The sequence below is a fragment of the Misgurnus anguillicaudatus genome, unplaced genomic scaffold (assembly GCF_027580225.2).
Source record: "Misgurnus anguillicaudatus unplaced genomic scaffold, ASM2758022v2 HiC_scaffold_29, whole genome shotgun sequence".
NCBI classification, from domain to species: domain Eukaryota; kingdom Metazoa; phylum Chordata; class Actinopteri; order Cypriniformes; family Cobitidae; genus Misgurnus; species Misgurnus anguillicaudatus.
The window spans coordinates 8,071,134-8,097,812 of NW_027395279.1; the positions used below are offsets into that span (position 1 = coordinate 8,071,134).

General features: G+C 39.4%; 1 protein-coding gene across 1 annotated transcript; it reads left to right on the forward strand.

Moving 5' to 3' along the window:
* The first annotated feature begins 1,131 nt into the window (after nt 1–1,131).
* Nucleotides 1,132–25,601, forward strand: LOC141362835 (E3 ubiquitin-protein ligase TRIM21-like). Its single transcript, XM_073865092.1, has 4 exons — nt 1,132–1,144; nt 2,726–2,770; nt 20,562–20,588; nt 23,355–25,601. The coding sequence occupies exons 1-4, from the start codon at nt 1,132–1,134 to the stop codon at nt 23,903–23,905; spliced, it is 636 nt and encodes a 211-aa protein (XP_073721193.1). The 3' UTR covers nt 23,906–25,601.
* The last annotated feature ends 1,078 nt before the right edge of the window (nt 25,602–26,679 follow it).

The window sequence follows — 26,679 nt, forward strand, 5'->3', positions numbered from 1 at the left end:
TACTTAAAGGAACAGTTCACTTAATTTAAATGGTCATATACCTAAACTTGTTTCAAACCTGTATGAGTTTCTTTCTTCTGCTGAACACAAAAAAGAAAAGAGTTAAGAATGTCGGTAACCAAAATCAGTTGATGGATCCCATTGACTTCATATGTAGGTACAAAATAACATGCAGTCAATGGGGTTCATCAACTTTCTGGCTACTAAGATTCTTCAAAATATTTTATTTTGTGTTCAGCCGAAGAAAAACTCATACAGGTTTGAAATAACTTTAGGATGAGTAAATTATGACAATTTATTTAAAGTTAACTATTCTGGAACAGAACTGTTGTTTAATGAAAAAAAAAAATGAATACCATCTAGAACATGTGGCATTGCACAAGATTTTGGGAACCATGCTTAATATTTTCTAAACCAGTATTTATTTTCATTTGAATTTTTTGATTGGCCCCCCCTGACTGGTTCTTGGTCCCCCCTGTGCCCCCCCATTTATAAAATCCTGGAATCGCCCCTGGTGGGGACAATTGGTCCCCACAACGTGATAATTACTAGGTACACACACACACACACACACACACACACACACACTGATTCTGGTTATATTTCAGGTAAAATACCTGTAAAGCATTATTTGTTTTAGGGTTAGGCTCGTTTTTAGGTTTGCCGTTGCTATGTTTTTCTATTATAGTACTAGTAGTAATTTCATGCATTACATAAAACAAAAATCATTTTGCTATTAGCTTGTCTATTTTATGCATCATAGTTTGTTGTAATCCAATGTACTTTGTACTGTACAACTTTAACTTAATTTAACAATATATAAGAATTGTTTCACTCCACACAAAGTACTCAATTTGCTCACTTTCATTTCTTGTTTGCAGGTAAAATGTTTCACTCTTGGAGAACATTAATGATTTTGATCTTTGTCGCTGTATTGATCAGTGTGATCGCTGGAATACTAGTAGCTTTTTTGTTGCATAAGAAGATAGGTAACATTCAAGTTTGTTATTTGTTATGAGTTTGATATGTCAGTTTTCCTAATATTTTGCTTCTCAAATGGTTTTAAAGAGGTATTTGTCGGACTATATTAACATTTAGGGCTCTATCTTATACCCGGCGCAATGCAGCACAATGCGCGACACAAGTATCTTTCGCTAGTTTCCACCCTAATTTTCACGTTTAGCGCCGCGTTGTTTAAATAGCAAATGCATTTGCATCCCCTTTTGCGCCCATGGGCGTTCTGGTCTGGCGCAGTGTTGGCGCGTTGCTATTTTGAGGCAACTAAAATAGACTACGCCATTGACCAACAAAAACCTGCTCTAAAGTCTAAAGTCAATGGCGCAATATGTTTTATGTTATTTAAAGAGCGCATTAGTAAAATGCGCCTATAAACGGGAGGACAATGCGGGTTTGCTTATCACAAAGTACATGAATGCGCAGCAGCACAAAATGTTTTTAAATATGAAAGATTAAAGGATTGAATGTAAAAGATTATTATTGAGTCTCTTGGACATAAATGAGGACTAATTATGAGACGTTAGAAGTAGGGTGGCCATTCGTGCCAGTTCCGCCGGACACGTCCCGAACATGTTTTTGGGTTCGTTCTCCGTAAGTTGCGTTGCTCGACCGCATACGTCATCAAGGTTCTCACTTTTCAGTTAAAATACATTCGAAAATTAAGATTTATTTATTTTAAGACATACAATCGTTGTAGTTTCATTCTTACCTTGAAATGTAACGGTTGGTTTTCTGTAATTAAACCCGAAATATTAAACCTTGATGACGTATGTGGTCGAGCAACGCGACTTCCGGAAAACGAACCCGAAAACATGTTCGGGACGTGTCCGGCGGAACTGGCACAAATGGCCACCCTAGTTAGAAGGCGCAAAGAGCTGCTTCACCTGCAGCCTGGTAAGTAAATAAATGCTTTGCTTTAAACAAATGCATCTGTTTTTAAATGTTTTTTTTTTTAATGCTACCTCATGGATTTATTGTATATGATGACTCTGTACCCGTGGATATGGTGAGATGAGAAACATTAAGTAATACTTAAAAAAAACTCTTTGCTAAAAAAAACGCTGTCCAAAGTGCTGAAACGTGCGGAGAGCCGTTTGTAAATTCTTTATCTCCTGTTTGTTACAAATAAAGTATTTTTAGAGTACATACCTTATCTTACATACTTGTAAATTATTTTTTGATGATATTGGATAGCCATACATTTAAAGCAATTACAAGCCTGCTTTTTTACTTCCATGACTAAAAGAAAACGGGTTTTAAAGGTTTTAATAAAAAAATAACAATTTCAATACAAGTGAACAACAACACAATTATTTAACATTAATCTTAAACTGGGGATCTTCTACCTTCGCTTAGTTTTTCAGTTTACAAAGTCCGTCATCTAAATAGGGATTAGACATAGCGCCAGCGCAACTTGCTTTTAAAGGGGATGAGAGCTGTGACTCTCATTGGTTTACTGCACGTTACGCCCAAAATACTCCCATTACAATAGGACCAACCCTTTTCGACCATGCGCTTGGCGCACAAACCATTTTCCCGTCATTAAAATAGCAAAAGTGGATTTGGACACGCCCATTTAGACGTTGCGCTGTGCGCTTTAGACAATACGCTTAGATCGTTAAAATAGGACCCATAATGTTTGTTGTTTTGTTCCTAGTGTTATAAAATAATTAATTGTTGTTCTCTTGTCTTTTTTTATATTTTCCAGCTTTTTATCAACTGTTACAGAATCAGAAAGGAATCACAGAATTTGGTAAATATGTTTATTTGGCTCTACTTGTTTAATAATTTATTACTAACATAGGTTAATTTACACTCCTTAAAGGGGTCTTATTATGAATTTTTTATAAGATGTAAAATGAATCTTTGGTGTCCCTAGAGTGTATGTGTGATGTTTTAGTTTAAAATGTCCCACAGATAATTTATTATAACACGTTAAAATTGCCACTTTGAATGTCCAAAAATGCAAATGAGCTCATGAAATGCAAACACTGATCGCAATGATGGTGGTTTGTTGAAATTGAAACACAATAAAAAAAATCTATACCTATTTTTAGGTATGCATGCTTGCAGAGAGTGGTTTACCAAATCAAAGTTACTGGGTTGATCTTCTACACATTGTCTAGGTTGAAAGAAGCACTTGGGACCCAATTAAATAAAAACTTTAACATGGAAAAAGGCTGATTTTCATGCTATGACCCCTTTAAAATAAAGGTGTTTCACAATACCATAGAAGAACCAATTTTGGCTGAATGGTTCCAAGAACAATTTCTGTTTCCCAAAAGGTTATTTAAATTATAAAGATGTAAAAAAAAATGGTTCTTTAAAGAACCTTTGGCTAAATGTTTGGTTCTTCTATGGCAGGGCTAGTCAACTGGCGCCCAGGGGCCAAGTGCGGCCCGCCAATCATCTTTATCCGGCCCGCCGGTCACCTTTGGCCGTTTCTCAATCAGAAGGCTGCAACCTCCGGAGGTCGCATATGCAAACTGCATATGTCATCAAGTTTAAGTTAACTGAGCATTACATTCACAAATCATAAGCATATTACAACAATTTACGATTAACTAAGAATAATAGTCAACTTTATAATTGTTAAAATTCTGATATAAGACTTAATAACGTATGCAGCCTGGAAATGCGACCTCCGAGGCTGCAGCCTTCGGATTGAGAAATGACTATAGTCTGATCTAAATTCAGCGTGGTTACTTTTACCTTTCCACTGTACATGACAAATGACAGCCGAGAACACGGAAAGTGAGTCAGAAAGGTCCTGCCAACCGTGGGTGCTTTATTATCTGATCCAATTCGAGCTTTGGATGGGTTAAAGAAAACAAACGCGGCTTATGCGGCTTCACCACATGTGACGCGGCGACCGGAAGTGATGTATTTCAGTGTGTTCCAAACAAAACTGTGTGCAAAGTAAAAATTATGAATTATTTTTTGTTTCACTTTATCACCACACTTGAATACTTTAAAAACGATTGATTACTGGTAAGTAAATTATTAACTATAAATATATTCGTAGATTAAAGGTTCTCTTCCATGACAGATTTACGATTAAACTACAATTTCATTACGACTGCCTCTAGGGGGCGAACTCCCGACAGTTATATCTGTACAACGGAAAGGCTGTTTAGCCTATATATCTATAAAATATAAAAAAAGAAAACATGTAGTGCAATTTTAGTCATTAGGAGTGGCTATATGTTGTGAATACTTGACATGTAACAATTAATGAAAGTTAAACAGTTATAAACTAAATATGTTTAAGAGTGTTGATCTTTTACACTTTTACTATTAACATTTACACAGACTCTTACATGTTGCAATTGTTTCTAAATATTAATAAAGAAAATATGAGTTTTCAGTAATTAAAAGGCAACACACTGGATACAAGAAGTGTGCATTTGTTTTGAAAATGCATGCTTTTTAATATGTTTATATATATATATATATATATATATATATATATATATATATATATATATATATATATATATATATATATATATATATATATATATATATATATATATATATATATGGTAAAAGTAAAAAAATGGGTAAAAGTTTGGCTGGCCTTGTCATATTTACAATTTTAAAGGGATAGTTCGGCCAAAAACGATATTAAACCCATGATTTACTCACCCCCAAGCTGTCCGAGTTGCATATGTCCATCGTTTTTCAGACAAACACATTTTCGGATATTTTAGAAAATATTTTACATATTTCTGTTCATTAAATGTAATGTTACGGGGTCCAGCAATACTCCACGACCTTCAAGTCCAAAAAAGTGCGTCCATCCTTCACAAGTTAAATCCAAACGGCTCCAGGATGATAAACAAAGGTCTTCTGTGGGTAATATGTGCGGTGTTGTTGTAGAAATATCCATATTTAAAATGTTATTAACGTTATAAACTACCTTCCGGTAGCGCCGCCATCTTAGACTCAGGAGAGAGGATTAGCGTAGTGTACGCACTTTTCTTAGTGACGTATGACAAATTCGGAGGGCGGGGGACAGAGCAGCAGCAGAGAAACTCTGTACGCTGCGTAAGCTCTCATCCTGAATGCGCATCACTCCAAAATGGCGGCGCTACCGGAAGGTAGTTTATAAAGTTAATAACATTTTAAATATGGATATTTCTACAACAACACCGCACGGATTACCCACAGAAGACCTTTGTTTATCATCCTGGAGCCGTTTGGATTTAATTTGTGAAGGATGGACGCACTTTTTTGGACTTGAAGGTCGTGGACTATTGCTGGACCCTGTAACATTACATTTAATGAACAGAAAGATCTAAAATATTTTCTAAAATATCCGAAAATGTGTTTGTCTGAAAAACGATGGACATATGCAACTCGGACAGCTTGGGGGTGAGTAAATCATGGGTTTAATATCGTTTTTGGCCGAACTATCCCTTTAAAATCTGGCCCCCGAAGAAGAGTAGTTGAAGACCCCTGTTCTATGGCATCCCTATAAAGACCCTTTTAAAGTTGCTGTGTTTTTTTTCCGAAGCTATGATTGTGTTTATGGTGCGCAAAACAATGTGTTCATGCTTCTTGTGTGGAAACATGAAGGGTATTACAATTTATTTATCTCTGTAGCGCTGTTTTTACTGTCATAAAACTGGGCTAATGTCTTCCTTGTTTTATGAAGTCCCTACTTCAGAAATACGTAATGTTTAATTGTGTAGTGTGTCCAGTGTGTTGTGATTCGACCAGAGGCGGACAGAGTACACAGGTTCATTAATTGAGTAAGAGTACAGTTACCCCTTGCTAAATTTTACTCAAGTACAAGTAAAAGTACTGCAGTCAGATGTCTACTCAAGTAAAAGTAAAAAGTACTTGTTTTTAAAAGTACTTGAGTATCAAGAGTACAAGAGTACATTTTTAAATTTTGCATTACTACTGCCACAGTGCACATTGAACCACGTGAGATGATTGACAGCTGTACAGCAAATGATAAAGCTCTGAGGTCAAATCTGACACAAATCAGGAAGAGGAGACACACATCTCACTCCGTTCGCTCTTTGAGCTCTTCAGATCGCATAATTCAGTGGAAAATGAATAGAAATCTTATTCTGTAAGACTAAATATTTTACTAACATGTGATAATTAATCATTATTTCTTCAAATATGCGCACCATTGTACTAATAGCCCTGGCGCATTCTGTATATTTTATGTATTTGAATACAAATAAACCGGAGAAGACGAGAATAAAGAATAAATTAAGAAATTAATGTCAATTCAATTCAATTCAATTTTATTTATATAGCGCTTTTCACAATACTCAATTGTTTCAAAGCAGCTTTACATTAATAGAAGCAGTAAAAGCACAGAAAAATGACAGATAGCACAACATAATACACAATAGCATAAGCTGTCAAATTTGCTGAGGCTATGACTCGACATTATGAACGAGCGTATTACTAATGTAACGTCTAGGAGAAGATGCTAAATTAAGCCCAAGCAGGCTACCTCCCCGGGGTAAAAAACCCCCTAGGAGAAAAAAAACAAAAACCCCGGGTTGTTGAGCCGAGGAAAAAAAAATAAAAAGTCCTAGGAGGGAAAAACCCTTGGGAGATATATATGTATATAAACACATATAAACGGATAAGGAGATTAAGCGGGGATTAAGCGGGGTTTAAGCGGGTTCTGCCGGTGGTCGTTGGTCAGGCATCAGCTGGGCATCACAGTGATGGACGACCAGTAGATCAGAGGTGAGTCGACTTTCACATCTACCGGAACTGGGTCTGTTTGTCCCATTGTCCTCAGGGTCGAGGACAGGACAGGGAGAGAAAAACAAAATCATATTAGCGTAGGGGCCGTTCACATGTAATGCAAGTGTCACACAGTGATGTGGTTTAATCAGCTTAGTTTCAGACAGACTAACTATTGCGGCATAATTATATTATCCACAGTTGAGGATTTTGCGAATTGGGGGCCCACTGCGACGGTATATATGGTAACTAAGGGTCACCTTCTGATTTTTAAGAGAAAGAGAAAATGAAACCTGTCGACCCGTTTGACTAAGGCCTGTAACCCCACTGTCGTCGTTAATGCAGGTTCAGTGGCAAACGGGTCTATATTGCATGCTATTTACAAGATCATGAGAAAACGCCAACATCGCAACCTGACCATACGTGCCAACCCGTTTGACTAAGGCTGGAGGCCCCACTGTCGTCGTTAATGCAGGTTCAGTGGCAAACGGGTCTGTATGGCATACTATTCACAAGACACAAAAAAGCGCCAAAATCGCAACCCGACCATACGTGCCAACCCGTTTGACTAAGGCTGGAAGCCCCACTGTCGTCGTTAATGCAGGTTCAGTGGCAAACGGGTCTGTATGGCATAGTATTCGCAATATAAAGAAAGCGCCAAAAGCCCAACCCAACCATACGTGCCAACCCGTTTGACTAAGGCTGGATGCCCCACTGACGCCGTTAATGCACGATCAGTGGCAAACGGGTTTGTATGGCATACTATTCACAAGAACACGAAAGTTCCAAAATCGCAATCCGACTATACGTTAAGATAAGGTTTTTATTTATTTATTTGGTTGGTCTGTTTTATGACCGCGAGTGCTTTGTTCGGTACAAATAACTATTTCGAGTTAAGTACTTTTACTAGACAAATTATGCGAATGCTTTGTTGAAGAGAAAAGTTTTAAGTCTAGATTTAAAATTATCGACTGTGTCTGATTCTCGGACATTGGTTGGTAAATCATTCCAGAGCTTAGGGGCTAAGTAGGAAAATGACCTTCCACTTTTAGACACTTTTGATAGTCTAGGGATAATCAAGAGACCAGAATTTTGTGACCGTAGTGTGCGTGATGGATTGTATTCTGATAGTAATTCTCTAAGGTATGAGGGTGCTAGGCCATTTAAAGCTTTGTAGGTGAGTAGTGATATTTTAAATTGTATGCGATATTTAACTGGTAGCCAGTGTAAAGATGCCAGAATTGGGCTTATGTGGTCGTACTTTTTAGATCGAGTAAGTACCCTTGCGGAAGCGTTTTGAACTAGCTGAAGCTTGTTTACTTGATTTGCATGGCATCCCCCGAGTAGCGAGTTACAATAGTCTATTCTAGAGGTCATAAAAGCATGGATAAGCTTCTCTGCGTCAGATGTAGACAGTATATGGCGTATTTTCGAGATATTTCTAAGGTGGAAGAAAGCTGTACGGCAGACGTTGGCGATATGACTATCGAAGGATAAGTTGCTGTCGAACATCACACCTAAGTTCCTTACCGTGGAAGATGGCACCACAGTGCAGCCATCTATGTGCAACGTGTAATCTGACATATTATGTTTGTAGCGATTCGGTTCAATAATAAGTATCTCTGTCTTATTGGAGTTCAGCTTAAGAAAGTTATGTGCCATCCAGTCACTAACATCGCTAAGGCAGTCTGTTAGCTTAGAAAACGTGTGTGTTTCGCTGGGATGTGAGGAGATGTAAAGCTGGGTATCATCCGCATAGCAGTGAAAACTTATGTTATGTTTCCTGATAATGTCTCCTAGAGGTAACATGTATAACGAGAACAGGATAGGACCTAAAACCGATCCCTGCGGTACACCGTATTTAACCAGGGAGTGATATGACTCTTCCTCGTTTACATAAACAAAGTGATAGCGATTGGTTAGATACGACCTAAACCATGCTAGCGCCTGACCACTGATACCAACATAGTTTTCTAGTCTATTGAGTAAGATTGTATGATCTATTGTGTCAAAGGCTGCACTAAGGTCTAATAATATAAGAATTGAGATTTCACCACGATCGGATGTTAATAGGAGGTCATTTGTAACTCTAAGCAACGCTGTCTCTGTGCTATGGTGGGGCCTGAATCCTGATTGGAACTTTTCATATGTACTATTATTTGTCAAAAATGTGCGTAACTGGCTTGCCACTACCTTTTCTAATATTTTCGAAAGAAAAGGGAGATTTGAGATTGGTCTAAAGTTATTAAGCTCTCCCTGATCAAGCTGTGGTTTTTTAATCAGCGGTTTAATAACTGCTAGTTTGAAAGATGTTGGAACGTATCCTATTTCTAGCGATGAGTTAAAGATATTTAGAACCGGGGTTGACACTACAGGAAATACCTCTTTAAGTAGTTTTGTGGGAACGGGGTCTAATATACAGGACGATGATTTGGATGACGTTACTAGTTTAGAGAGCTCTTCTATTGTAGTAGGTTTAAATGAATCAAGATGTTCGTGTGGTAGTCTAGTGTTAAGTGAACTAACGGGTAGAGTGGTGGCTGCCTGTGTAGCTACGATGTTTTCCCTTATAGCCGTAATTTTGTTAGAAAAGAAGTTCATGAAGTCGTTACTATTGTGTTGGAGTTTACTATTGGTTTCTGTTTGTTCTTTGTTTCTAGTCAGTTTTGCAACGGTGCCAAAGAGGAAACGAGGGTTATTATGATTCTCATTTATAAGCTTGCTAAGATAGGTAGATCTGGCGGTTTTAATAGCCTGTCTGTAGTGTTTAACACTATCTTTCCATGCTGCACGCCATACTTCTAATTTTGTGCTTCTATAATTTCTTTCCATTTTCCTAGTTGCCTTTTTAAGAGCTGCGGTGTGATGATCATACCATGGAGCTGGCGGCTTTTCTTTGATTCTCTTTTTTCGAATGGGAGCAACGGCATCCAATGTGTTAGAACAGACATTGTTTAGGTTTTCTATTACAATATCTAGATCATCACAGTTATCTGCATGTTTAATTTGGGAGAGGTCTGGAAGAGTGCTAATAAAGCTATCTTTAGTGGTGGAAATTATTGTTCTGGCTAATCTGTAGCATGTTGTGGATTGAGTGATCCTATCTAGAAGTACAGTGTATGACACAAGGTAATGGTCAGAAACTGCATCACTCTGAGGTGATATTTTGATGTCATTAATATTAAGCCCGAGTGACAGAATTAAGTCTAATGTGTGCTTACGAGTATGCGTTGGCCCTGTCACGTTTTGTCTAATATTGAGAAAATTTAGAACATCCATAAACGCACGTCCTAAAGCATCTTTATGGTTATCCACATGAATATTAAAATCACCAACGATAAGAGCTTTATCTACAGTGACTACAAGCTCAGACAGAAAATCTGCTATTTCTTTAAGGAAATCTGCATGGTGGCCCGGAGGTCTATAGATTGTAGCTAAGGCAAAAGAGAGCTGTTTGTGGTTACGATCAGTTATTTCCATATTTAACAACATTAGTTCAAATGATTTAAATTTTAGTTCAGATTTTTGGTTTACTTTAAAAATTTTGTTGTATATTGTAGCTACACCACCCCCTCTCCCCTTTAACCTAGGTTCGTGTTTATAATAATAGTCTTGTGGGGTGGATTCGTTTAAACTAATGTAGTCGTCTGCTTTAAGCCAGGTTTCTGTTAAACAGAGTGCATCTAAGTTTTGGTCATTAATTATTTCATTAACAATAGGTTCTTTATTGGTAAGCGATCTAATGTTATGAAGGCCGAATTTTAACATTCGAGGTTCATCTTGTAATGTATTGTTTTCTAATTTTATGTTGGTCAAATTTGTACGTGATGTGGCAAGCGGTGCTCTGTATTTGCTTGTTCGGGGAACAGATACAGTTGAAATGTGTTGATATTCTGGTAAGATCGACTCGAAGTTCTGGGATATATGTGATCTAGACATATCATGCCAGCTAACAGACGGACAGTTAAGCTGATCCGTCTGTTTCCTGACCTGGGCCCTGGATAGTCATACTATATCAGAATTAAGAATATTAATCAGATTTCTGGTGAGTATAGCACTTCCTTCTGATGTCGGATGAAGGCCATCTCGGGTTAGGAGAAATGGTCTACCCCAGAAATGCTTCCAATTGTCTATAAACCCTACATTATGCTGAGGGCACCACTTTGACATCCAGCCATTGAGAGACACTAATCTACTATGTGTTTCATCTCCCCGGTAGGCGGGGAGGGGACCAGAGCATATTACATTGTCTGACATTGTTTTTGCAATTTCACACATCTCCTTAATATTATCTTTGGTGATTTCCGACTGTCGGAGTCTGGTGTCATTTGTTCCGGCGTGAATAACAATCTTAGAAAACTTCCGTTTAGCATTAGCCAGCACTTTAAGTTTGGATCTAATGTCAGACGTTCTGGCTCCCGGTATACAGTCGACTAGGGTGTTTGGTGCCTCAATGTTAGTGTTCCTGAGTATAGAATCTCCAATGACCAGGGCACTTTTAACAGGTGTTTCAGCTAGTGTATTCCTTAGGGGATCGAATCTGTTAGAAAGTACCGTAACGTTATGGGTCTTAGATGGACGCCGTATATGACTATGCCGCCTGACAGTCACCCAGTTAGACCGCCGACTTGACTCTGATGTCGGAACCGAGCCATGTGTATTATGATAAACACTATGCGCGCTCGATACAGTATTTATAATGTTTACATTAGCATCTGATGTCGGAACACTATGTGCGCTCGATACATTGTTTGTAATGTTTACATTAGCATCTGATGTCGGAACCGAGCCATTAGTCTTTTCGCTCGATACAGTATTTACAACAGTAACGTTAGCGGTTTTGCTATCCTCAACTAGCGTTCGGATGCGCGATTCTAGTTCAGCAACCTTCTCAGTTAATCTTAATACTTCAATACACTTAGTGCATGTAAACCCATCTATGCTAACGGCAGAAGCTAAACTATACATGTAGCAAGTAGTACATGTTACAATAACAAGCGGAGTCTTACCGCTTTCATGCTGGGCGATGGCGTCTTTGTTTACCCGAACGCGCTCCGCGGAGCTGCATCGCGTTGGGGGTTTGGTTGTGGTACGCCTCAGTCGCCTGCGAACGTCTGGGTCCAGGGTGATGTTGGGCATGCTGAATCTGCGAAGGCCGGGCAGCGGCTCCTCCACAGCTTCCCGATCGCTTTCATGTTGGGCAATGGCGTCTCCGTTCACTCGCTTACGGTCCGTAAAGCTGCATCGCGTGGAGTACTCGTTTGTCGCATTCCTCGGTCGCTTGTGGACGTCCGGAGACATGGTGAAGTGGGCGCTGTAGCTCGCGTTGGATCTGCTCAAACCGATCAACTCCTTCGTAGCTTCCCGCTCAGGCGAGGACAGGTCAGAAAAGCATATATCAGATGAATCCGCCATTAGATCGGAAAATGCTAGCTTCAGTCGGCAGCGTTTGTTGAAGCTAGCGGGCTATATGCTAACACTGTGGGTGTTTATTAGTGATAAATAGTTTCACGTGGTAGTACTGCTCAATAATCCCCACGGTAAAGTATTCCTAGGTAAAACTTAATATATAAATAGGAATAAGATAGTAAAAAAAAGGCTTTTAGATGAAGAACTCGACGGAGCTCCGATGCACGATCTGTTCAGCGTGAAACCGGAAACACCAGTTTAATAACAAACAGTGGTCAAATGTTGAAGCTGGAGTCTTAAACCTGTCTTGTGATGCTGAGTTTGTCCAGATCAAGTACTGTAAGAGTGTGATGTTTTGAAGAGTAATGAATTTTGAACAATAATCCGGGATCATCAGTGATCCCTGCCGCTCTCAAGGGGTTGAATTTTTGTAAGCGGTGATGAAGCTCTGTTTTGGTAAACACAGCAAACACTTAAAGCGAAAACTATCATTAACTTGTTTAGAAAATTAAAATAGTCTGGCGAGGAGGAGCCACGGGTTGTCACATTCCCAGGATGGACCTGCTGTGTCTTCATCCATTGTTTCGTCCATGGTTTCTTCTCTTATCTAAATCTGACTATTGGGACTTTGGCGGAAAGCTGTAGGGGAGATAGCTGATAGGCTGTCCCAATCAGTGGCGCCTGCACAATCCAATCACGTTTGAGAAAAGGGAAACAACAATTCGAGGGTATCTGAGATTTTTCTTTTTTCCTTTTTTTTTAGAAAAAGTAACGGGTACTCACAGTTATGGATAGAAATGTAGTGGAGTAAAGAGTACAATATTTGCCTCGCAAATGTACTTGAGTAAAGTCATGAGTACTCCCCAAAAATAATACTCGAGTAAAGTACAGATCCCTCAAAATTGTACTTAAGTACTGTACTCAAGTAAATGTACTCCGTTACTGTCCGGCTCTGGATTCGACGATAGAAGCATAGTGCACATTGTCTGAAAAGGTCATGCAAGATTAAGGAAGCTGTCCTCAGAAAAGGCCAAACAAAGGGGATTTGACTCTGGGATGAAAATATCAGAGCTTTGTTGGCATGGCGAAAAAACACTACTAATGCAACTCTTCCTCTTCTCCATAGTAGCGAAATAAGGCCCCGTCTTTTTTTTCATATTCCAGGCGGTGGTTAGTCAACAATTATGAATATTATCGTCATATACCTGGAAGTAGAGAGCTGTAGTCCAAACCGGCCGTTCTCTGTAGTCCTTGAAAAGTGAATTTTGTTAAAGAGCAACTATCGTCCGATTTACAATTTTACATTTCCTTTGGTGTGTGTGTGTGTGGACAAGACCAACATTCTCAGAACTCCTCCTGCCTGGACTCACAGCCTACATTGTCAAAAATAAAGGTACAAAGCTGTCACTGGGGCAGTACCCTTTTGGTTCAAAGGTGTACCACTCTTTGGGTACAAAGGTGTACCTTTCTGAAAGAGTACTATACTTTTGTACCTTTATTTCTTAAATTAACTCCTATCAGCATTGCATTGTGAGAAGAGGTGGGTAGTAACGAATTACATTTACTTCGTTACATTTACTTGGTAACGGCATATTTACATGTAACCATATTCTTGCCAGTGTCATGATATAATCCACATTTGACCAAAATTGAGTTTAAATGGACATGCGTGCATATTTTACAGTAACTTTGATCGATACGCGTTCTTCCGATCATTAATTAGAATGGCCAAAGTCGCGTTTCATATTGACAGATGAATACGCTCAGTTTATTAAATAGCCTACATCTTAGTTAAATACGCTTACTTTATTTAATATTAATTATAAGTGTATTAAATGTCTCTTGCAAACCATTAAGGGACAATGAATCAATACACTGACATGGTAATGCTACACAACAGGGGCGTCAGTTTGTGTTGAAAAGTGGTGGGGACAAAATATCTTATAAAAACATTACTGCAGGACAGGAAAAATATTGAATAACGCGCATCAAAAATGGGCATAGCGTAGGCTAGTCAACAACAAGAAAATACTCAGCATAAAACCCTCAACAATGTCGACTGCTGTAAAGTGGTTGCTTTAAAGAAAGCGATGAAAATGTGAATCCATGTGCAAAAGGTGTTTAATATGTAAAATCCCAATAAGGGCCAGCAAACAAATCCAAACAGGGTTAATCCACAAAACGTAATCCAAATACAGGCGATAGTTCAAGGCAGGCGGCAAACAGGCAATAAATCCAAATACAGGCAATGGTCAAAAAACAGGAACAGATACAGGTAACAGGTTTAACAGATCAGCAGATAACAGAATCAGACAGGTAACAGGTTGGGCTTACTATGTATAATATTCAGCCCAGGAACAGGTGAACAGGAAGTGACTTATATACAGACAGACAGGAAATGTGAACTGTGACATGGCATGATGAATATCAAAATAAAAGTCAGAACAGAGCAGGGTATCAAAATAAAAGTCCAAAATACAAAAATACACAGAACACAAGTAAACACAGAACAAAACCATTACAGAACCCCCCTCTAAAGGGCGACTCCCGGAGCCCAACAAACAAAACATACAGTCCAATAGAGGGTGGGGGGGCGGGCCAGGACCTCTTGGCGAAGGCAGGGCAGTTCAGGAGAGGTCCTGGGTCATATGGCCAGGATGGTCCAGGAACATGAGGCAGATGCGGGCCTGGGTCATGGGGCAGATGCGGGCCTGGGTCATGGGGCAGATGCGGGCCTGGGTCATGGGGCAGATGCGGGCCTGGGTCATGGGGCAGATGCGGGCCTGGGTCATGGGGCAGGCTAGGACCTGGGTCATGGGGCAGGCTAGGACCTGGGTCATGGGGCAGGCTAGGACCTGGGTCATGGGGCAGGCTAGGACCTGGGTCATGGGGCAGGCTAGGACCTGGGTCATGGGGCAGGCTAGGACCTGGGTCATGGGGCAGGCTAGGACCTGGGTCATGGGGCAGGCTAGGACCTGGGTCATGGGGCAGGCTTGGAGCTATATCATGGGGCAGGAATAGACCTGGAACACAGGGAGAGGAAGGGTCCGAGCACACTTCGGCCTCCGCCTTGGTGTCCTCTGCCTCCTCCCTGTGTCCGGGTACTACCCCCCCCCAAAAAAAACTTGGGAAAGCTCCCAAAGCCCAGGGTGGCGATGTCCCAGGTGGTGGACCAGATGAATCAGAACAGACAGTTGAGCCAGGTGAATCAGACAAGACAGGTGAATCAGGCAGGACAGACGAATCATGTGAATCAGACGGGACAGGTGAATCGGGCAGGACAGACGAATCAGATGAGTCGGGCAGGACAGACGAATCAGATGAGTCGGGCAGGACAGACGAATCAGATGAGTCGGGCAGGACAGACGAATCAGATGAATCAGATGGATTAGATGAATCAGAAGAATCAGAGGAGTCGGGCGGATCAGGTGAATCAGGCAGATCAGGTGAATCAGGCGAATCAGGCAGGTCAGGTGAATCAGGCAGGTCAGGTGAATCGGGCAGATCAGGTGAATCGGGCAGATCAGGTGAATCGGGCCGATCAGATGAGACGGGCCGATCAGATGAGACGGGCCGATCAGATGAGACGGGCAGATCAGATGAGACGGGCAGATCAGATGAGACGGGCAGATCAGATGAGACGGGCAGATCAGATGAGACGGGCAGATCAGATGAGACGGGCAGATCAGATGAGACGGGCGGATCAGATGATTCCGATGGTTCAGATACAGAGCCTGGAGGAACACAGGGGACAAACGAGCAGAAGGCAGACCAAACGCACCACAGGGCCATGGCAAATTCAGAAAGTATACAGTCACTGAGATATACCTCTGTGGTGGTCGATTCGGGCATGGCGGCCATCTTGATGTCAGGTGCTGGGTGACTAAAAGCCCTCGTGAGTACAGGTGTGGTGGTGATGGTGGCCCTCTGAATCACAGGTGCAGGAATGATGGTCGCTCTCATGAAAACAGGTGCAGAGACAGGCAGGATGGCGGCCATTTTAGGGACAGGCAGGGTGGCGGCCATTTTGGGAGCAGGCATGGTGGCGGCCATTTTCTCAAACCCAGGTGCAGAAACAGGCATGATGTGGCTAGGCGTGTCGTGAATATTCACTGGAGGTGCATCCCCAACACCCACAGTGAATGGTGAACCACACAACAACAGAGCGTGATCGATATATTGTTCTAATGTCCAGTGTGGTGTATGGAGTGGCATGGAACGGGCAATGTCGCGATTTAATCCACAGTAAAAAATGTCCTTCAAAAATGAATCTTTAAAGTTCACCAGACCAGATAGTTCACAGAACTTCTCAACAAAATCCTCAATAGATCTGTTACCTTGGCGAAGACCCACAAGACGATCCGCTGGAGTCATGTTGCTGGTGGGAAATTTCCAACCTCCGCTGGATTCCGGTTTGGGCTGATTAATCTGTAAAGTGGTTGCTTTAAAGAAAGCGATGAAAATGTGAATCCATGTGCAAAAGGTGTTTAATATGTAAAATCCCAATAAGGGCCAGCAAACAAATCCAAACAGGGTTAATCCACAAAACGTAATCCAAATACAGGCGATAGTTCAAGGCAGGCGGCAAACAGGCAATAAATCCAAATACAGGCAATGGTCAAAAAACAGGAACAGATACAGGTAACAGGTTTAACAGATCAGCAGATAACAGAATCAGACAGGTAACAGGTTGGGCTTACTATGTATAATATTCAGCCCAGGAACAGGTGAACAGGAAGTGACTTATATACAGACAGACAGGAAATGTGAACTGTGACATGGCATGATGAATATCAAAATAAAAGTCAGAACAGAGCAGGGTATCAAAATAAAAGTCCAAAATACAAAAATACACAGAACACAAGTAAACACAGAACAAAACCATTACAACTGCACACATCACACATGTAACAATCCCTGCAACACCAGCTCAACCGAACAATGCCAAAGCACCATACCGTAGAAAACAGCAGCGCGTTTAATAAATGATTACAATGAATTTCATTACATATGTACAAGAAAACACACCATAAGCATACAAAGCAACATATGTGACCCTGAACCACAAAACCAGTCTTAAGCATCGCTTGATTTTTCAGAACATTTTAACCAAACGCCTTCAAAAAGTGGTGGGGAAATCCCCAGCGTAAATATCACCAATGCTAGACAGATACTTTGTTTGCACAGTCCTACCGTAATTAAGTAACTCCTAGATGTTAGTCTGGCGTCCGGGGGAAACGTTTACCTCGAAGGAAAGTCATTGTCATGTTTATTCGGCTATATCCAGTGCTGAGGTTCGATGAAACTTTACGAGACCGGCGAGATGCTTCACAGGCGGAAGATATGCGGCGTGATTGACAGCTTTGACACCAAACGGGTACGTGAAAATCAGATGACATGATTTCACAAGTTTTCATTGGCTATTTAGGTATGTGACGCATACTGTATATGGAAATGAACCTGGACATTCAATCTGTCGAAAAATCTCAAAATCGCCAAAATGAACATACGTGAGTTTCATCAGACAGCGACGATATATAATTTTTTAAAGTTTATAGGGCGTGTTCGAAAGTTTCGCGAGACAGGCTGCGGCACCCTTTAACGCGCGACCGCGCGGTCACACCCTTTAGCGCGCGCGACCGCGCATAGATGATAGTAGAAGCAGATGAGGGCGCGTGTGCGTTGTGCAAGATATCGGAGGCAGATCATGAGTGGCATCAAGTTTGATCTATGTTTTCACTCCAAGAGGTCAAAAAGAATAGTTTCATAATGTGATGCGTGCTTTGTTCAATAAACGAGCTGACATCTCAGCGTACAGGAATTCAAGATCCAACCTGAAGTGGTAAGTGTCACAGAATGTCTATTTGAACACTATTAACGGTCACACACTGTCCGAGTTTTTTTGCCATATGCACTCTTGTGCAAGTGATGACAAAGTTAAACCATACAAACAGCCCGTTCACACCTGCACATTTCCATATCATTTCCCCACAAATAAACAAACTGAACAGCATAATGTAACGACGTCTTGCATTTATACACAAATCCGGACACCTCACTAATGTGCAGAAAATACATTCAAATAAAAATGGGATTGTATTTTAATTAAATCCTTCCTAAAGAATGAATGAATAAAAATAAAAAAGAATAAAGATTGATTTGAAAGAAACATGTATTATAAATTATAATAAATGTAGAGATGATTTGCACAAACAGATACTGTAAGTTCCATATGAAATTCTAAAATGATCATTTTTATTAAGCTCCTGTTTATGTTCAGTAATTGCACTTTAATGGCAATGAAAATAACCTATATATCATATAAAAAGATGATAACAAACAGACACACACGTTCTTATTTGTTTACTGTTTGCATGTTTAAAGGCAGATGCTGATAAGTTTGTGTTGTGAACATGAAATAAAATATAGAGTTAACCGTCAGAAAACATCTGTGTGTGTGTGTGTGTTTGAGATTTTTTTCTCAAATGACACGTTATGTGATGTTAATGTACCCATTTCAGGACTGAGATAGGCTGCTTACTTGTATATAAGCAGAACAATGAGACTTTTAAGGAGAGGTTTGTGAAAACCCTCCAAGTAGTTTGTTTTTCAGTGCTTTTGCGCTACTTCTCTATCAGATCGGAAGTAATGAGTAACTAACTACTTGAGTAGTTTTTTCATCTTATACTTTTTTACTCTTACTCAAGTAAATAATTAGGGGTCAAGCCCTGAAGGGGTGAAGACCCCTGTTGTATCCGTTAGTTTTCTTTTTATTATTATTCTTTTTATTATTATTATTATTCCTCCGCCATTGTGGTCTATGGCAGCCCATAGAACCGTACGTAGGAAAGTTATGAAATTTGGCACACTGATAGAGAACAGTCTAAAGAATTTTCACAGCAAATCTAGAGTCTCTATCTCAAACCCGCTAGCACCACCAACAGTCCAAATTTGCACTTACGTTTTTGCTTATAACTTCTGACCGGAAGTCCTAGAAATTAAATTCTTGTTTCCTCTGATTCCTTGGCTCAAGATGATTCGACTGGCAAAAAGTTATGGAATTCATGTCAATTCGTCAATCCGTTTCCGTAAACCGTGTCAACGAATTTTACGTAGAGCACAAAAAAACGGATTTGAGGCTGTATCTTCGACAAACTTCAGCCTATTGCCGCGATTCTTGGTACTTTTGATGCCAGTCAGGAACTAAGGGTGCATGCAGAGTTTCGTCACAGCGCCACCTAGTGGTCAGACTTATGTTTTACACGCCTATAACTTTGGCTCCGATTGACATATTTTCACGAAAATTGTTTCTTTGGAGTTCTGAACAGTTGCCGAGTCCAACGATACCAAACATGCCAGAATTCGCCTTACGGTTAACCCTGCGCAGCAAAATAGTGCTTAAAAAACACGCGTGAATATCTCCGCGAGCGTTTTTCCGATCGACTCGAAAACACCATAGTAAGAAACTTACCTTACCTTCTGAACAAAAAGTTCTATTGGCATTATATTAAAATTTCCATCAGAAATGGCCGAAAATTGCAAAAACTAAAAATTACCTTTAAATTTGGTGTTTTTTTACACATAAACGGTTATAACTCTGCAACAAAATGAGATTTTTACACCAGATTTCATACACTGATGTATGAGCACATTCTGAGGCCACACAAAAAAAAATTGTATGCTTGCACCACTAGATGGCCTTATAATTGAACAAAACCTTTGATATCAAGCCAGCCCTATGGCCATACAACTGTTTCTTCACTAAATTAAAGTGTATAGTCATAAAACTAGCTAGATGTAACACAATCATGACCTGATGTTGCATGCACAATTTTGTCATTGCGCCATATACTGGTTTTGGCTTGAACCCGGAATTGCTGCTTGCAGCTATATTTAGATTTGAAACTTTTACTTGAGTACATTTTTGTATAAGTACTTGTACTTTTACTTGAGTACAGATTTTGGGTACTCTACCCACCTCTGATTGTGAGCGAATCTTTCAAACATGGTAAGGAAAGTCACATTTCCAGCCAATCACAACATACAGATTAGCTGGCCAATCAGGGACAATTTTCAGATTTATGAGTTTTGTACAAAATTAGTGCGTTTAAGGAAGGCAGGACATCTGGAGCTACAAAAATGTTTTTTTAATTTTAATAAACCACTTTAAAGAAAATATATCGCTTGGCATTGAACTTTAAGTTTTATAATTTTGCAATTATCATTTATGCTCTAACAGCAACATTACAAGGTTGAAATTGGGATCACAAAAAATGGCACCTTTAAGTACCTTTCTTTTTGAGTGTGTAAGTGATGATTAAAAGAACTATTAAGTGTTATTAAATTGATTTTGATGAGAACTCTGTTTTGAACTCTACTGTATGACTCTCTTCTGTCCTGCCTGTTTTTAGATATCACACAATGGAGAAAATATGAAGGTAAGATATCAATATCTAAGATATCATAATATTGAAGTGATACACTGTATATTTGCAATTGTTAGATGTGACTGGATGTGCTCCTGCATAGTTTCTTAAAATCAATTATTATGTTGCTCTATAATCAAAGCAGGAATTACACAAAACGATCGTTGTTTTCAACCAAAAAATAAAAATTAAAATATGTACTTTTAAACCACAAGTTCTCTTCTTGCACTGGCCTTGTAATGCGCCTGCGCGACCTTACGTATTACGAATCACATCGAAATCTACGTTCACAAATGCAGACATGGTTTTAATGTTTTAGTATCCTTACCAATTTGAGGTTCTGCTCAAGCTGGCAAAGTTGATCAGCTTGGTCATCTGAATTTTCTTGATCAGATTCGGCTCGTATTGATAAGGTAGTAAAGATATTAACTACTGTCAGTATTGCATTGAGAGCTTATCTTCCAAACATAGTAAGGAGCGTCACATTTCTGCCGGTAAGCTGGCCAATCAAAGGACACTGCACTTTTCAGAATTATGAGCTTTGTACAAAATCAACGCGTTTCAGGGAGGCAGGGCATAGAGGAGCAATAATAAAGTACAGTATCTGGAAAATAATGTGTTTTTTGAACCATAAACCACACAAACACATTGGGCCCTATCTTGCACCCAGCGCAATTGACTTTGTCAGTGACGCATGTATCATTTCGTATTTTGCACTGGCGCACAGCGGGTTTTTCCCTCCACAGACGCACGTCGGCAAACTAGGGAATGAACTTGCGCTCCCTGGGCGGTTCAGCGCAAAAAAGGAGGCGTGCTCCGGCGCAAACCATCTCTTATGCTATTTTGCAGTTTCAAAAAACAATTGCGCTACTTACCAAAAAAAACCTAGTCTAAAGTCAGTGGCGCGTTGCGCGTGGTTCATTATGCTATTTTAAGGGTGCATGCTTGACCATAATGTATAGCGCGCACAACGCGCATTGCTTATCTAATCTACACAGATGCAACAGTTATTTTTGCAAATCATAAATTGTTATAATAAAAAATATAAGATAAGGGAAATCATTAAATCATAAATTGTTACAATAAAAAATATTAACACATGAGATAAGGGAAATCATTGTGGTGAGCCTTGTGGTGATAGTTTTTATTTATTTTGTGTGGCAGCGTTAAACAATTATCATGCAAATAACGATTAAAATATTTTTATAAGTTTGTTGTGTGGCTGTATTACGTTTATTTTATCTAAATAATAATTAAAATGTTTTCATAAGAAACCTTCATGTATGTGAACTTGATTTGTAAGTGTACTTTGGGGTTGAACCTTGCTTGCGTTTCTTGTGTCCGATTTCAAAGCCCCCAAACCCTTTCAGCGGACGCAGCGATGTCCTCCTGTGTGCCCGGCGTGCCCGATTTATGCTGGCAAGCTTGGGATCCCCCCGTCTCCTGACATCATTGTAGTGCTTGGCGCAGCTGATGAGACAATTGCGGCTATTTCCTCTCACGCCTGTTTAACCGACGCTGATTTGGGCGGATTTTTCCTATCCCCATACAAAACAACTTCTCTGTCTTTGACTGCTCTTACAAGAACGTCGGTCTCCTCGGCTGTGAGCCGCTCCTTGCGTGCGCCTGTCAAATCCGTCATAATAATAGCAACCCGTCTTGGAACTTGCGCCCTTGCGTTTAAAGGGAATGTTGGATAGCGTTCTGATTGGTTTATTTGACGTTACGCCCAAACCACACCTATGAATAATGAACCTACTTCAGACCAACCCCTTATTGATTTGCGCCCGGCGCAAGACTTATTTCTCCCGCCGGGAAAATAGCAACAGCGCCCAAGATCCGCCCACAAAGTCACTTGCGCTTTGCGCTTCGGACTTGCGTTTCAGATCGTTAAAATAGGGCCCATTGTATTATACCAAATACAAAAAAGTTGTTTTTTAGCAATGTAATTGGTGCTCTTTAAACCTGATGCACATATAAATTTCCTCCCCCTTCACACGTCACACCTTCAAATCATATTCAAGAATGCATACCATAGAAGACCTATTTTGGTTCCTCCAACTATTTAGTCAAATGTTCTTTAAAGAGCTATTTATATCTTTTTATAATCTAAAGAACCTCATTTACCTGCGAATAACCTTGTCTGAAACAGAATGGTTCTTCAGATGTTTTTTTATAAAACCATTTAGACATCGGGAAAGGAAACAAGGATGCACAAGAATTAAGAAGCACAGGGCCTATAGATGGTTTCATTGAACGCACATGCGGTGTCACGATACGCGTCTGGTCCGAACTTTACTTCTGGTTTCAGTTTTTTTAATGGTCTGACTATAGTTGCTAAACTGAACTAATCTAAAATAAATAAACTACGTTTAAAGTACTTTGTTGTTATTCTTCTTAGCGGAGTTTAACGGAAGTTATGTGTTGACCACGAAAGCCGCTTGTTTATGTTGTTACTGCTGAAACATCTATATCATCACCACCTTGGCAGATGCAGGTCTATGTGACCAGTAACAACACGTAAACAAAGTGCTGATCACTTAGCCAGCTGACTTATATTTTAATTTATCTGGCTTTTCTTTTTATTTTATTTTCATCATTGATGAAATTTTATTTTCATGTGTGTTTTTGTTTTAAAAAAAATTAGTAATACTTTTGACAATGGACTGTTAAATAATTGAAAGCAGGATGCACAAACAAGGTGGTGATGATGCATTGTTGATTTTGGTTTATTTATTTTTTAACAATTTCTTTAATAGAGAAATCTCAATATTTTAGCAGTGAATGTGACTCTGGATCCTGATTCAGCTCATCCAGATCTCATTGTGTCTCATGGCGGGAAACAAGTGAGAGTAAGAGGAAACATCCAACCAAATGAAGAGAGCGATGAAGATGAAGAGCAAAATAACAAGTTTGATATACGTCACTGCGTCCTGGGAAGTAAAATCGAATCAAATCAATTTTACTTTGAGGTGCAGGTGAATGGGTTACCTGATTGGGATGTGGGTGTGGCCAGAGAATCTGTTAACAGGAAGGGCTGGATTGACATAAATCCTAAGAATGGTTACTGGACTGTGGGAGTGAGATATAGATCTATGTATCAGGCTTGTGGTGATCCACATGTTCCTCTTACCCTAGGTGTGAAGCCTCAGAGAGTCGGGGTGTCTGTGGATTATAGGAAGGGTCGGGTCTCATTTTATGATGTGCAGGCTATGTATCATATCTTCTCTTTTAGTGGTCAGTCTTTTAATGAGAAACTTGTTCCATTTTTTTATTTGGGTTTTGGCAGGAGCGATGCACCTCTGACCATCTACGATCATTTCAAATAAGCATTAAATATTAAAGGTACCCCAGCTATAAACACATGTATGGTATAGATTAACACTGGGATTGGCAATATGAATGTGAAAATTAAAACAGTAAAAATGTCATAGTTTGAACTCTTTCCCTGCCAGCATTTTTTTTATTTGCCAGCCAGCGGCAGCATTTTTCATAATTTTCACAAAAGTTTAATGCCTTCCAGATTTTTTTTTTTTTATATTTAAACAAACAATATATCAAATAAAAGAACAGACCCTCTGCTTTAAAAAAAAAAGAGATAATTCAATTTTTGTGAAGGATTTTTGATAGAGATCAGATGCAGAGCGATCTTTAAAACATACACGGAGTTCTTTCACGTGAGGCGCTACTTCTGGGTTGTATAAGTTGCGTAAGTCCACCTGGTGGATAATAGCGGTATTGTCGAAAGCCAGAAATTATCGTCATTGGCAGGGAAGCATTTTCTCTTAATTGACGAGTGATCTCGCCAATGGCGGGGAAAGGGTTAAAGGTGCAGTGTGTAATTTTTAAAAGGATCTCTTGACAGAAATGCAAAATAATATACAAAACTATATTATCAGGGGTGTATAAAGACCTTTCATAATGAAACGTTATGTTTTCATTACCTTAGAATGAGATGTTTTTATTTACATACACAGAGGGTCATCTTACGTGGAAGTCGCCATTTTGTGCCGCCATTTTTTTTTACAGAAGCCCTTAACGGACAAACCTTTTTTACGAAGTTGTCTCCGACAATGACATTTTTTTCTGGTGGCGGCTACCGTTACTTTTCTATGCGTTTCAAAAGCAAGGGGTGAGCAGTGGACTGAACCGTTGGTTGCAATTCTCAACCTCACCACTAGATGCCACTAAAATGTACACACTGCACCTTTAATAAACTTTAAACCGAGGCTGCCGTTTTGTTTTGATCACTGCATGATGACAGTGTGATCATGACCCAATGCGAAGCAGAGGCGCCCTGGTGTTGTGGGCTGCTTTGGATGAGAAAGTCCAGGATCAATATCGCACTTTACAGGGAATATTCGAAGAAAAATGTTTTGTAGATCTTATCACCTCTGAATATGTTATCACCTATACCTCACATTACTGTTAACATCCACGTGTCCTTATGAAAACAGAAGCAGCTCTGTGTTTGGATCTTTCTAAAGCTCAAACATGTGTTGACATAATCCTCATGCTTAACTACATGAAACCCGAAGAATTCACAGAGATCTGCTCTATAAATCAGACTGAATTCCCACAGTATGCATATGCGCTCAAACTGTAACTTTATTACTTTTTACTCAATGAAAAACTGGAAACATACTTAAAATAAAAAACTTTGGCAGCACATAAAACGACAGACAGTTTGATCCCACAGCTAGGGATGAACTAAAGTAACAGATTTGAAAAAAATCTAAATAAAGAAAATATATTTATTTATAAAAATGAAGTCACACGTTTTTTTACCCATCATTCCCTTTGAAACCACATGTTCTTACAGTTTCCCGTCACACGTGCTCATCCCATCAGTTTCGTTATTTGCTGTATTAACCCCTTCAGACCCTGCATCCACTAGAATGGATATCACATGTTTTGTGGTTTAAACCAATAAAAATGCTGATCAACCAATCAAAAATAAGGCACACTGATTAAAGACCTGAATAATCAGGTCTGATTGGGTTAAAGGGACACTCCACTTTTTTGCAGCTTCCCTAGAGTTAAACATTTGGGGCAGCACAATGCACGACACGTGTGTCTCTTGCTAGTTTCAACCCGGCGCAATGATCATTTTCACCACGTTGATTAAATAGCAAATGCATTTGCGCCCGATATTGCGCCCATGGGCATTCTGGTCTGAAAACGAGGTGTGTTCAGGCGCATTGTTGGCGCGTTGCTATTTTGAGGCAACTGAAATAGACTACGCCATTGACCAACAAAAACCTGCTCTAAAGTTTAAAGTCAATGGCGCAATTTTGTTTGTGTTATTTAATGAGCGCGTTAGAGATATGCACAGTTTCATAATAAGAGCGCAAAGTGCTTTTATGAATGAACACATTCAGATATGACCTTGTTGCATAAAATGTATTATTAATTTTGCTAGAGCATTTATTATATGAATCAGCACTTAATTTACATCTAAACCCTTCAACCTTTCTAATTATTATTATTATTATTATTATTAATTATTATTATTGAATCTTTTGTACATAAATGAGGACCGATTATGAGATGTTAGAAGGTGTAAAGAGCTGCTTCACCTGTTTTCTTTAAACAAATGCAAATATTGCATCTATTTTGAAATGTTTTTTTTAATGCTACCCCACAGATTTATTGTATATGATGACTTTGTACCTGTGGATATGATGAGATAAAAACCTGTATGCTTTTCAAAAAACTCACGGTGCTGTCAGAGTGCTGAAACGTTTCGGCTCTCCACACATTTGTAAATCTCCTGTTTGTTACAAATAAAGTATTTTTAGACCTTTTCTTGCATATTTGTAAATTATTATTTCAGATTACACATCATGCAGGCTGTTCATACATTTACAGCAATTAAAAGCCTGCTTTTTTACTTCCATGACTGAAAAAAAAAACTACTTTTAAAGGTTTTAATACCAAAAAATAACAATTTCAATACAAATGAAAACAATGCATTTTTTATATCCATCTTAAACTGGGCATCTTCTTCCACTGCTTAGTTTTTCAGTTTACAAATTCTGCCATCTAAATAGGAAATCGTCATGGCGCCAGCGCAACTGGCTTTTATAGAAAATTAAAGATG

Coding starts and splice junctions, on each gene's coding strand:
- LOC141362835 (XM_073865092.1), top strand. Junction 2,771..20,561: donor GAAAGGAATCACAGAATTTG/GTAAATATGTTT, acceptor GCCTGTTTTTAG/ATATCACACAATGGAGAAAA. Junction 20,589..23,354: donor ACAATGGAGAAAATATGAAG/GTAAGATATCAA, acceptor TCAATATTTTAG/CAGTGAATGTGACTCTGGAT.